At 38.6% G+C, this 13,755-nt stretch overlaps 2 protein-coding genes across 2 annotated transcripts in view; one reads left to right on the top strand and one right to left on the bottom strand.

Annotated features, from left to right (window-relative positions):
• VSIR (V-set immunoregulatory receptor) overlaps positions 1-10,512 on the top strand; it is a 62,517-nt gene extending 52,005 nt beyond the window's left edge. Inside the window, exons 2-7 of the mRNA XM_063435344.1 lie at positions 2,167-2,526; positions 4,431-4,484; positions 5,181-5,288; positions 6,506-6,533; positions 7,106-7,299; positions 8,750-10,512. Of these exons, the coding sequence (XP_063291414.1) occupies positions 2,167-2,526; positions 4,431-4,484; positions 5,181-5,288; positions 6,506-6,533; positions 7,106-7,299; positions 8,750-8,787 (782 nt within the window). The 3' untranslated portion in view covers positions 8,788-10,512. The remainder of the gene's footprint in view (positions 1-2,166; positions 2,527-4,430; positions 4,485-5,180; positions 5,289-6,505; positions 6,534-7,105; positions 7,300-8,749) is intronic.
• The window catches only part of CDH23 (cadherin related 23), a 909,735-nt gene that overhangs the window by 191,912 nt on the left and 704,068 nt on the right, over positions 1-13,755 (bottom strand). The gene's annotated exons all lie outside the window — the stretch shown is intronic.

Below are 13,755 nucleotides of genomic sequence, written 5' to 3' on the forward strand. Positions count from 1 at the left end.
AGATGCATGGCTGCTCGTTCAGAACCGTCACAGATTCATCATACTAATTCAGTTAAAGGACCACTATAGGCACCCAGACCACTTCAGTTTAATGAAGTGGTCTGGTTGCCAGGTCCATCTACTGTTAACCCTGCAGCTGTAAACATAGCAGTTTCAGAGAAACTGCTATGTTTACAACAGGTTTAATACAGCCTCTAGTGGCTGTCTCATTGACAGCCGCTAGAGGCGCTTCCGCACTTCTCACTGTGAAAATCACAGTGAGAAGACGCTGACGTCCATAGGAAAGCATTGAAAAATGCTTTCCTATGGACCGATTGAATGACGTCAGAGAGTCTCCAGCGCCGAGGGAGCCCGGTGCTGGAGAAAGGTAAGCGTTTAAACACTTCCTCTCCATTCAGCCCGGCGGGGAGTGGGACCCTGAGGGTGTGGGGGGGGGGGGACCTAAAGACCCTATAGAGCCAGGAAAATGAGTTTGTTTTCCTGGCACTATGGTGGTCCTTTAATATCACACTGTTTCAAATAGAGCCATGCAGTAACACAACTTGGCTATGTGTGTCATTAAATACCTGGAGTGGAAAAATAAGCAACATTTTCCAATAAAGTGAATTTCAAATTTATGGTCAAAATAGCCGAATTTGAAAAATGTGGCTACACTTTCAATTTAGCTACTTTGTCCGTAAATTTGAAATGAACACCTTACAGGGAAGCTATAGTGTCAGGAAAACAAACCTATAGTGTCCCCCTTCTGTCACTTACCCGATTCCAGTGCCGATGTCAGGCTCTGCCTTCGCTCTCTCTCTCCGCCAACGTAAACTGGCGGGTGGGACCCAATGCGCAAGCTCGCATAAGGACTTCCCCATAGTAAAAGCATTGGAGTGGCTGAAATTGGCATTGAGGCAGGTAGGAGGCGGGGCCAAACTCTGTTTTAGCCAATCAGCACCGTTTCATATTGAAACATTGAATAAATGCATCTCTATGAAGAAAATTTAAGCGTGGAAACGCTGAACGGCAGTGCTGCACACCCAGGAAGCATCTCCAATGGCCACTGAAGTGATTGCATGTAAATGCCTGCAGGGAATAATTATACTCACCAGAACAACATTAAGCTGTAATTGTTCTGGTGACTATAGTGTCCCATTAAATAAAAAAACATACATGTCATTCTTAGTGAATTAACAAGTCTGGTGATTAGGTGGGTAGTTTAAACACCATAGCCACTTCAGCTCAGCGTAGAAGTAAAGTTGCAAAGAGTCTAAGCAAGGTGTCCTTCCAGCAAATGTGGGAGAACGCCCAAGACTGTTTGTACCATAACCAATTCAACTTTAACAGTGAAATAGAAATCTATTTGCTGGGCAAGCATGAACAAAATTCATAGTTGGTTCACTATTTTTGCTGGCATCCAATATGAAGATTTCTAATTCTACAAGCGACATATGTAGCCAGTGCCTTTGTACATGTTTTATTTAATGCGATCAGAAATGTGATTGTTCTAGCAATGCAGCATTCTGCCTCTGTGAAAACATTTTATGAAGGACATATCATTATTTTTTTTTTTTTAATGCTTTACAATTCATTACATATAGATTATACCAGATTTACAGTACAAACTACAGTAACTCGCTATGGTTCTTGGTTGTAGATAGCAGTAATACGCAGTGTGCACTACTACGCATGTCATTTAAGCGTGTGCACTGCAGAGACATTTAGTTTGTCACTGGGGGATAAACGACTTGGAAGAACCAAAATGGTGTGAAAATTGCCAAGTAGGAATACTGCAAAATATATCGACAAAACAAAGCTACCAAAGATAAAACAAATCTAACTAATCTCGATAAAACAAAGCTATATTGCAGCACACGAATAAGTGCATTTTGGTTGATTTAGCAATTTCCTTTCTCACTTAGTCTGCGAATAATATCAAAATGTAGTAGTTGCCTTCTAAACATCAATCATACATTTTGTGGAGCCACATACAGAACTCTGAATTATATAACACACAATATGGTTTGTCTGTTGGGAGTTTTATTTTGTGATTTGTCCACATGATATTTCGGACTTCAGTATTTTGGACAAATTGTTAAGCGCTCAAAATATGGTTGCAATTCATTTGAAACCAAATGCTCAAATATTTACTCATGATTATCTTCTCCCTTCTTTCCAACATAGATCGGGGAAAATGGTATTCTGTCTCTGCTCCGTACACACGGTACATATGCCCTCAGGGCGAGAGTGTGAACCTCACATGCACCATCACTGGATCCATGACTGAGAAACATGACCATCTCTTATCATTCTGGCACTTCAGTAAGGAAAGAAACCCAACCTGCTCTCAAAGACGGAATGCAACAGGGAAAGATCACCACTCTGGGCACGACCTTCACATCTTGCACAGCAGAGAATTCCACTTAAACCTGCATAATGTGTCTCACATAAACAGCGGTGACTACTGCTGCCATGTACTAGTGACCTTTAATAAGCACCCCAGACACGAATCTCACAGCTACATGCAGCTTGACGTGAAATCAGGTATGACCAAAATTACCTTGAATTGACCAGGTACGGCAGGACATGAGCCTTTAAATTGTATTGCCAATTCTGTGGCTGTTAGGAGGTATTCATAAGGATGAAATATATAGGTGGGGTAGAAATGTGTTGGCTAGAAACACCGGACAAATGATGATTACATTCACATTTTCCCACTATTCAATGTCTACTACTGAAACATTATAGCACTACCCAGTGACACACTGCACATGGCCTTCATGTACTTCACGAACGGAATTCACTGACTGACCACACAATGTACAATTGCTCACAGAGTTAATGGGTGTCCATTGCAGACACCAACTAACCACGATAATCACACCTCAAATTTATAGCAAATAATCAAAACACAAAATACCAAAAGGGAAAAATAGGTGCTAAATAGTAACGGGCCAGTGCCAATAAAAAATAGTGAGATCTAAAACCTGTTAAATAACACCTTCAAGTGCAAAACATGCACAATTCCCTATTATAATTAGTTGCCAAAATGTGTGAAATATATCAAACGTGCAGCTACCATCAGAGTAAACAAGGAAAACCCTTTAATAGGAATTACTCGTTCAAGGAGAGGATGCCGGTCAGTCTGGATCCACTTGGACGAATACTAAATGGACTGTACATTTGTTACCTTAATTTGTTTTTGTTTTTAAGTATTAGCTTTTTTTTGTTTTGTTTTTTTAGGTGATTTACAGAGTAAGGAGAAATCCATATTAAAGGAGCACTGAAGTGTCATGAATACTCCTGACACTAGAGCTTTATTTTAGGTGACCAGTGCCCCTGTTAGAAGAGTAAAAGTTATTTAACTAGCCTTTATTCCAACAGCAAAATCAATGCATCTCTTTGGGGAACGTTCAGCGTCTCTATGCAGAGTGTGTAGATGCTGAACGGCGGTGCTGCAAATGTGCAGCACTGACACAGGAAGCACCTCTAGTGGCCGTGTGAAAGACGGCATTACCGTAAACACTGCTTTTTCTATATTATAGAGTAGGTACAGGCTGTAGACACCAGAACAAGTACATTAAGCTGTAGTTGTTTCTGCCACTATAGTGTCCCTTTAAATATAATTTCTATGCAGGGTGTGTAGAGGAGGGCTACCTGAGAGTTCTTTATTATAAGACCCTCAGATGTTAACCTGACCTTGGTTACAGGACCGGGAATTATTTTAGGCCTACATAGCTGATTTGGTAAGTTTTCAACCCAATATATAATTTTTGTCCGTTGCTATTTTGGACACATTTGTAATGTCCTTGATAATACTGAACGGTTACAAGTTAAATAAATAAGCCCAGTTATTTTGGGAAGATTGTCAAGTAGACTAATCATGAGATCTACGATAGTTTATTCTATCATTATTATTATTATTTTGTGGCATGACAACATGAATACAGATTACAGGAACGCTCAATTTACAATTTTGTTTTCACTATATAGTAAATGTACCCCAAAAACAACATGCATAATTTAAATGATGTATGATTTATTTATTCATTTGTGGGATGGGGTTATTTTTGTACATACACAAATTATTATTTTTTCTTTTTTTGTATGCTCTATTTATGTATGTATATATTTTGATATAGAGCACTCCAATGTCGTCTTAATGTGATAACATCTGCTTTATTCTGAAGAGCCGGAAAATGCCAAAGAAACAGTCAACGTTTCAGTTAGTTCTGTCAGCTGGATTTTTTTTCCGGACTCTATCAAGTTTTTATATTCATTTGGCTGGGCGAACAATTTTGGGAGACATTGAGTCCAAATCCCAGGTCGTGTGTGTGTATATAATTATTTAGTTATTTAATATATTGCTGAATATGAAATTGGAAAAATGCATGCACACATACATACACAAAGTATACCTAACCTATTTTTGTGTTTGCTATTTAAAGATGATCCAAATCTTCGGAGCTGCATCTTTCAATCTTCTCCTTCTGAAGATGATAGTAAGAGAACATCATGTTTCCTTTACAAAATGATGATAAATCTGTATCTCTGTTTATCTATCTGTGTGTGTGTGTATATATATATATATATATATATATATGTGTGTATGTGTATAGATATATGTGTGTGTGTGTGTGTGTGTGTGTGTGTATATATATAGCGAGAGAGAGAGCATGTAAGCTCTGTCATCTTCTCAACACTTTTAATAGCTTGGTTTCTCTGTTTTCCGTCTTTATTGCATTTGTACAGCCATATGAAATAAGTCTGCACTATACAAATGCTGATAATAAGAATTATATATCCATGCGTTCATATACCATAAGGCATAATAGATGTTCCATTTTGCAGTAGTTCTGTGGAACCTACATGTCCGATGAGATACACAGCCTTCTTTCTTGGAGCCCACACTGTCTCTACATTATCTTTGTATTGCATAAGGATCCTCACGGCCAACAGATAGCTGTGCAGCTGATTTTACACCTCCCATGATTCACCAGACAGCTAATATTTCTGTACAGCCAAAGCTAGCTGATAATTCTGGGAATTTGTAGATGTTCTCCCCCTCAAATCTAGACAGAGAAGTGAAAAAGCTAGCTGATGCTGTGAAATGGACAGACGTATTGTCAAATGATTATATAATAAATATTTTGTTATTCCATCCCCATTAATGCCTGCTTTTTCCTTACATGCTAAAGATGGGACAGCAGCAGCACTGGCAATCGTGTCCTGTGTAATTGGTGTCCTGTGTTTGCCTCTCATACTTTTCCTCGTTTACAAGCAAAGAAAAGCAGTCAGCAATCGACGTAAGTATTTTGAATTTAGAGTTACTAGTCGCCCAGGAGATTAATAGTTTGATCAAACCTGTCAAGACCATAAAATGCTGCTTTGCATTTTACCAGAATATATGCATGCTTTATTAGAAAATGTCATTTAGGCAGAACTATCCAACTGTTCATTAAACATATCTGCAAAAATAACACACACGCACATATTTACTTACATTGGCGATAATATATTTGCAGCAGATTCACATGATATGCTTGGCCATACAAAATGCTAATTTAACTTTGTACAACAATGCTGCTCTCTAGCAATGCTGCACTCTTCCCTTAGATCAGGGCTACATGGGCACAGCAAGGATTTCTGGGAGTAGTAGTTCACTTGTCAGCTTGCTCTTCTAGGAGACATACAAATGTGTAGTACTGTCCCCAAAGTGTTAAACATGCTATATAGCTTCCTTACCCCCTTAAATAAATAAATAAATAGAAAATGTACCTTTATTCCAGCTCCAAGCAGTTATGCTGGTGCTGGCCTGCCCTCGATCCACTTCCTTTACTGAGATAATCAGAATTGATGATCTTAGCCAATCCAATGCTTTCCCCTATGAAAGCATTGGAGGCTAATGCGTATGCGCAGCAAAATGCTGCGCTGGCGCCAATCAGCATCTTCTCGTAGAGATGCATTGACTAAGTGCATCTCCGTGGGTAAAGTTCAGTGCTGCACTATATGCAACACTGACCCGGCAAGCACATCCAGTGGCCGCCTGAGTGACTGCCACTGGAGCTGTCCCTAGGGACCAATGTAAACATTGCCTTTTCTCTAAAAACTGTGTTTACAGCAAAAAGCCTGCAGGGACTAACTATACTCACCATAACAACTACATTTAAGATGTAGTTGTTCAGGTGACTAGTGTCCCTTTATGGGAAACACTGAAGATATGGTGATTAAACAACTCACCAGCATAACTTCCTTTAACGGAACTTATATATTGTGAGTACCTAGAGTTCCCCTTAAATTTCTGGGCCTCTGTTTTAGCATCTTAATTTTTTATTTAAGGGAGTAGCATTTAGCACTGCTCACCACATCCTGCTTTCTCCTCCTGTCTGCACCTTGATAGTCCTGAGAGTACAAAATGTTTTTATATAAGATCCGATTTATGCAAAAGTGTTCAAAACTGACATACTATTACATTCATTCCGATTCACTAAAAAACTACTAATGCATTTTTTTTTTGTTTTAGGAGCACAGGAACTTGTTAGAATGGACAGGTACGTTGTATATGGGGGTCGCCATGTATATTGCATGTCTTGTTTAATTTATTTTCTGTTAGCAACTTTTTGTAACGTGTGACACACCCCTCGCAAAGAATGTTATTTACTATTGTGGCAAATCATTCTGAAGCCATGCTTATTTAGTCCAGACTGGATTTCCAAGGGGCAGTGTGGAGCAGTGGCTCCCAACTTCAGACCTTCGGCTAAACCGAATACTAGTTGGGATTCATAGTTTTTAGATTTTAAAGCACAGTGTGTAGACTTTTTCATCCCATGCTTTGTTAAATGAACTTAAATTACACAGGAGTCTCTAGCAGGCTATTGACAGAGCAGGAGATACGAACTTATACATTACACAGATTGTGCAATAAAGGAAGTTTAAAGATTAAATCTCTTTGCAGGAAATGTGTACGGAGACCATGTAGGTCACATGCAGAGGATAGATATGATAACAATCAGAATCTAAAATGTATTTAATTTGCACATAAGATAACCTTAAAAAAATATATTTATGTTTCAGCTTGCATTAATGCCCTAAAATTATTATATATTTTTATTTATTTTTTAAGTGATGCCCAAGGAATTGAAAACCCAGTCTTTGATGATCCTCCTGGTGGAAGCATCACTGGAACCAATGAGCAAAGGCCCAGGTTGATTTTCATGGCCAGTCGCCAACAGTCAGAATCAGGCCGCCACTTGCTCTCTGAACCCAACACTCCTCTGTCACCACCAGGACCTAATGAGGTGTTCTTTCCAGCACTAGGTAAGCACCCTAAATAAATAGTTGTTAAAATCACTTATAAGCTTTTGAATCAATGCTTTCCTATTGGGGAAAAAAAAATCTGTTAGATGTCCTCATGCAGAGCGTAAGGGCATCCAGCGTCCGTTACCGGACCAAACGGAGACAGCCACTAAAGGCAGACTTAATGTAAAAATTGCAGTTTTTATGGAACTGCAATGTATTACATTTCAGCACTAAGTGCAATAGAGACACTGCACCCATACCACTTCAATGAGCTGAAGTGGTCTGGGTGCCTAAAGTGTCCCTTTAAGATAGTTATTATGCTCAAAAGTGACATTCAATCAGCAACTGCTCTCAATGGCTGATAGTAAATGAGTAATCCATGTACAAAAAAAATGGTTAAGCACACCTCCATTCACCATTTCTCAAACCAGCAGCGTTTTATCTATCCAGCCATGAGTTAACGTGGTAAACCGTGATAAATATTTTGCTAAATTGGGATTGCTGCATCCCCTCTCAGTGGCCTGGTAAGTACTGGTGTTCTGTTAATGTTTTGGGTAAATGGTGAGAGAGACAAAAAACTCATTAATGCTAGAGTTTGAAATCTTGACTTGCATGTATTTTTCTGTCTGTCATTAGGCATTTTATAATTTTAAAGTTGTTAAAACTTTTTTTTTTTCTCCACCGGCCTAGGGCTGTGATGCATTTCAATTACTTAATCAGCATCATTTTTAAAACCTAGCAGAAATGTAAAGTCCGAGAACTAGAAATGCTCCTCGCCTGTAGAGGGGGTGAAATTATTTTGTGCATGCACACCAGGATGAAACTCTGCTGATAGGGTGACCGCTCAGGCCTGCCCATATGCCGAACACTCCTGAAAGGTTATGTGTAAGCTGAAAGCCTCCTTTATCGCAAATGCAACATGAACAAGTTTAAACTTGCAGTCTCCTTGCAATTTGACCCAGTCACACCAAGTACCATAACAACTATAGCATGCCCATTTTAGAATGGTTTGGCCTGGAGTCTGAGAAGTACAAATCCCCGTTTCTACTACTTCTGCCAGAGAACTGGAAGCTTCCATAATTTCTGCACCCCCAGGTTTAGCTCAGACAGAAAGCCCCCCAGCTCTCTGTTAGTTGTAGTGTAGGGAGAGGCGGACACCGGGTAAGAAGCAAACTGTTCTAAAATAGATTACGTTCTTGGGATGAGGGTGGAGGTGGGGGTGGCAGGGCACTCCCATCAAAATCGGCTAGTTTAGAAAACCAATTTAGTAGTATAGTAAAATATAATATTCCAAATGTGCAGATGAATACTAAACCACTGTAGCAATTTCTTTAACCCCTTAAGGACACATGACATGTGTGACATGTCATGATTCCCTTTTATTCCAGAAGTTTGGTCCTTAAGGGGTTAAAGAAAAAAAAAAAGTGTCTGTTTTGTATACTAACCATAAAACTCATTTCCTTTTTAGAACCAGTTCAAGACTCCCCCGACCCTGTGGACACCTAACATTGTTTGCCAAGGCGATTCCGGCAAGCCTACATGTTAATAAGCAATATAGACTTTGGCAGAAGGATGTAAATACTTGTTGTCTGCCCACGCAAGAACAGTCAAGCATGCGGACATTACTACTCTTATGGTTTGGCTGAAGTGCAACAGATGTGGACAGTTATTGTTGTTGTAAATACCTACCGCTTTATGAAAACCAAGAAAAGAAATGCACCATTGATTAACTGGGCAATTATAGTGGCATTGGTATTCTGGTCAGTCCTTAAACTTTTTCTAACCAAAAAAAAAGAATTATTTTTTTTACAAAATGTATTTCAAAGTATTGTTATATCTGTTGATTTTATTATTATTATTTTCTTTTTACTTTCATGTTTCCATATGAATGTTTAGCTTTCAGTTTTATATTTTACAAAATGGTCTTAAATTAAAGAGGCACTTCATGCATCAGATAAACAATCATGAAAATTATAATCCAGATTTCTTTTTTGTACATGGTGATGGCTAGTGTGTAGGTTAGGGGGAAAATAAAACGTTGTGCCGTATCTCTACCTTCCTGTCCATTTCACTTCTAGTGTGAATTGTTGAAACCTTCTAAAATGTAGTGCCACACAATCTCCTGGTTCTTCCACAAGTTTGAGAAACAAGTTTCCTTAGAAGCATTTCCTAACTTTCTTTTGAAAATGAAAACTAAAGAAAAAGAACGTTGTCCTATATTTAAAGGATTTTTTTTTTTTTGCCATAGTAGACTAGTAGTAGACCGAAACATTTTAATTAGGTCTAACAAGTTTACACAGACTCGTTACTTAGAAGATAAACAACTTGAATTTTAAGCAAAATGTTGTTGTGAAAAAATATACTTATTGTTTGAATTCTCTAATTCATTTGCTGTAGTATGTTTTCCATTTTCATATTTTTTTTTTGTAAGTTTTTTTTTTTTTTTTAAATAGAGCCAAAAAGATACAAAATGTGTCGTGAATTCCTGATGTGCTGGTCTCTACAGCTGAAGCTGGTGATCCCAGCTGATGAGAAAGCTCAAGTTTCAGATAAGAAAGGGAAGAACTTGCCTTTTCCGCATCATAGCCCTTCCGTAGCTTACTTGTGTTATTAGAGGGGGAAACCGTTCTGAAGGCCCATCTGACTTGTTCTCTCCTGTTTTAGTGGTCTATATTATCAATTGAAAAAAAAAGTTGGCATGAGAACTAGCAACTCAAAGTCTAGGTTTAAACTCCTCCAATATGTTTCATTGAGGTATCTACAGTGAGTATACAGTCCTACCTTAGAGTAGGAGGTCCAGACATGGAATGTAAGTGCTCCAAACATGTGGTTGTGTTCAGTCAGTCCTTCCTTCCACTGTTGGTATTCACAAACAAGGTCCTTCTTTGCACCTAAATCTAAATGCATGTTGGTTTTATTCTCATTTACTGATTGCGTTATAGTTTGCGCTACCTTTTGTAGGGGGCAGTTTTATTTTTACAGGAACCCGGGCTCGAAGGGAAATCTGGTCACTTAATTTTATAGATGGTATTCTTGCCTTAAAACATTTAGCAACCAGTTTGGTCAGAAACCATTTCAAAAAAACAAAACAAAACAAAAAAACATATTTAATTTCCTATAAAAATGTTTTTTTACAAAGCCAAACCCATGTAATGCTCTGTATCTTGGTATCTTCTTATATATTGTTTGTTTTAATTTTATGGTCAAGAATATGAATAAAGTAAATTAAAACGGTATGTCCCATTCTATTTTCTTTTACACTAGGTAAATCATGCAAAAGCCAGTATTCTTGAGATCCTATTCAGCAATACGTTGCTACAGTGCTATATATAATAACGCACAGGTCTATGGAGCTATGCATACAGAATAGTATGATAGAACGTCTGAAGGTATAATGCAGTAAGTATCATTTGAATGGAAAGCTGTTAGTGCACGTTATACGTAATCATTTAAGGTATATCTGGTATAAAGTATATCATGGAATCTTGTAAGAAACCAAATTAACATGGGGAAATACAAGTTCAATAATGAGACTGACTAGTAAAACAGATAAGGTACAATGTAACCCAGGAAGTTGGAAGGAATGATATATGAATTAGTGAGTGCATCTATACATAACATTAAAGGCGCAATATAGGATGCTGGACATCCTAACCCTCTGCATGAAGACCTCCAGCATCATATTTTTTCCCCATAGGAAAGCATTGATTCAATGCTTTCCTTTGGGGAGGTCTAACGCACCGCATTTGCCGCGAATGCGCATTAGACCCCACTCGTCGTGGGACCCATGGGATAAGGTAAGTAAATAAAGGGTTTTTAACCCTTTTATTTAACAGATAGAAGGGGGCGCGAGGGAGGGGGAAGCAGAGGGGATCAATAGCTCCAGGAATACAGCTTTGTATTCATGGCACTACAGTATCCCTTTAATACTATAGTATTCGTTCAAATTATGTTGGAAATTGGAGGAAATGTGTTTTTGAAAACACATCAAAAAATCTGCAAAATTTTGTAAGCAACGGTCTTATCTGCTTCATGTATGTTTCTGATAAATCACCAACTATGCTCCCACCACTTTCAGTTCTCTAGAAAAGTGTGTTGAGGTTTTGAGAGGGGTTAAATTGAGGATTAGCGAAAAAATATTTGTTTAGGGTACAGGAATGTGGAGTGTGAACGGTTATTTGCAAAGTACTAGTCATTCTATGATTCACCTTAAAACTGCAGGAGCTATTAGACAGTGTGAATCACTCAGTGCTGTCCTAGCTCCTCCTGCTAGAGATGCTGTTAATAGGCAGATGGTAAATAACGCTATCGGCTTCCTGTACAACATCAAACAAAGACCCTGTAGGAGCTAATCAGCACTAACTAGAATGCCCTCTATGATTGTTCTTGCAACTCTACGATGAAGCATAAGAGGCTGACTGCACTACAGAGGACATTGACCAAGGCTCCTGGTACTTATTTCCCCATGAGCCCACCTTTGCTGCAAAAAGTAATAAATAAATAGGTGCCTCTTACAGGACATGCGCCTGTAGGCAGGTGCGTACTCTATCTAAAGAGAAATAAGTTGTTACAACGTCTTTCACAGGCAAGGTCTACCGTTTTGTGCAGTCTGCTGTCTTGCCTCACTGTCTCAGAAGGTGGGCAGGGAAGTTTGTTAGATATGAAACTGCAGCGATCATGGACATAGGAGAACAATGTGACAATGCCCCTATATTGAGATTCGTTGCAAAGAAAAAAAGATAATTAATCTAAACAAAGGCAAGTGGTATGAAGAAGGCAATGGGGGATTACAACCCCACAGGGCCTTTATTCTTCACATATGGATGGTAAATGGAGTTAAGCAAATCCATGGTTCTAGAGCACCTGCCTACCCCCCTGGACATTTTTGTTATTCTTGCTGAAATAAAATAAAACGACTGTGCTGCTTTAATAACAGAGACCCTATACCCAACTGGTATTTACTGAGAAAACTGATTTAAAGCTCCTAAACAAAAGCAGTTTTCTATCTTGTACAGATACAAAGTGAACAGAAAACAAGTGCCATGGTTTATTTTATTTTATTTATTACTGAAAAGTGGGTCAATGCCCTCGCAGCATTCGGGTTCTTGTTTTATTTTGGTTTTTTTTTTTTTTTGCACTGGTTTGCTTTCTAGCCAACGGAACTTGTTCTAAGTATAAATTTAATTACAGTCACGGGGATGCAGCTCATCTCCCTCTTCAATTACTCTTTTAAAAATATTTCATTTGGAATACATTGCATTAGCGTACGCTGCGCTGGTTGTTTCATTTGGATTGAAGCACATTTAACCAACCGCACAAGATGACTGAAAACTCAACCTGACTATTCAATCTAAAACAAAGGGCCCAGAAGCAATATTACAAAACTCTTCTTAGAAATAATAATCAAATATATGTAACGTTACTGTTGTGCATCACCTGCATCGCAAGTTGGACTTCGGAAAGTCATGTTTCCAGAACTACCCAGAGTTCCCAGCTTGACATGCAAGTGAGCACAGACAGGCATCATGTTTTCAGACTTTACCCTGCATTGCGACAGGCGTCATTAGCAATGCACGCTGTTTTAAAACCTGTTTTTTGTTTTTTTGTTTTTTTCTTTAAAGAAACTAGCCTTTCAAAATAGCTCAGAAATCTAATTCTAAGGGGTTTACTTAGTGTTTGTTCTCAGCTTGGCTGTTCTTGACTCAAACCTTTCATGCTACTGAAACATTTATGGATATTGCCTAAAAAAAACGTCACCCTTATATTTCAGAAACACATGTATTTTAAAGCCTGTTCATCCACATTTAAGATTAGATCGCCCAAACACATCCCTGATCACATGTTCACGAATAAGCACGGGAGGGAAGACTATTAGTGGGCAGACCCAACACGTAGGAATTGATAGTAACGAGGATCACATCACTAATGACGTCCCCTCAGGGCCCCACCTACCCATCCCGATTTCCTGAGGCCTTATCTGCGGAGCTTTGTTATAGGGAGTTTGGTGCTATCTTTGCGTTTTCAAATTACTTAAGTGGAAAAAGGATGGAGTCTGGGCATTGTTTATTTATCTACATATCAAGAGAACATGAGAGATTTAAAATCGAAACTTTCAGAGATGACATCATAGAAATATAACAATTACAATAAGCTGCAGTGGGTGTCCTTTCAAGAGTCATATTAAGCATCACATGGTGCCAGAATGTCCCTGGTGCCATCATTCATTTCTGTGTCAAACAGTTTTCAAGCAGTTTGACACAAACCAAAGGTCTCCCGGGCGCCTGGCCTCTATTTCTATTGTGGAGGACACACTTCCACATACATAATATCAGTTATGACCATATTTGGACACAATTTATTGTCTGAGCATGTCAGACAGTACAATCAGCCAATTAATGTCATCCAAAATAGCAGTAAATAACAGTGTGCTGACAGAGCTGCTGTGCAAAGGGAACTAGGGTACCCTCGGTATGT

This window comes from Pelobates fuscus, chromosome 10 (assembly GCF_036172605.1).
Source record: "Pelobates fuscus isolate aPelFus1 chromosome 10, aPelFus1.pri, whole genome shotgun sequence".
NCBI classification, from domain to species: Eukaryota; Metazoa; Chordata; class Amphibia; order Anura; family Pelobatidae; genus Pelobates; species Pelobates fuscus.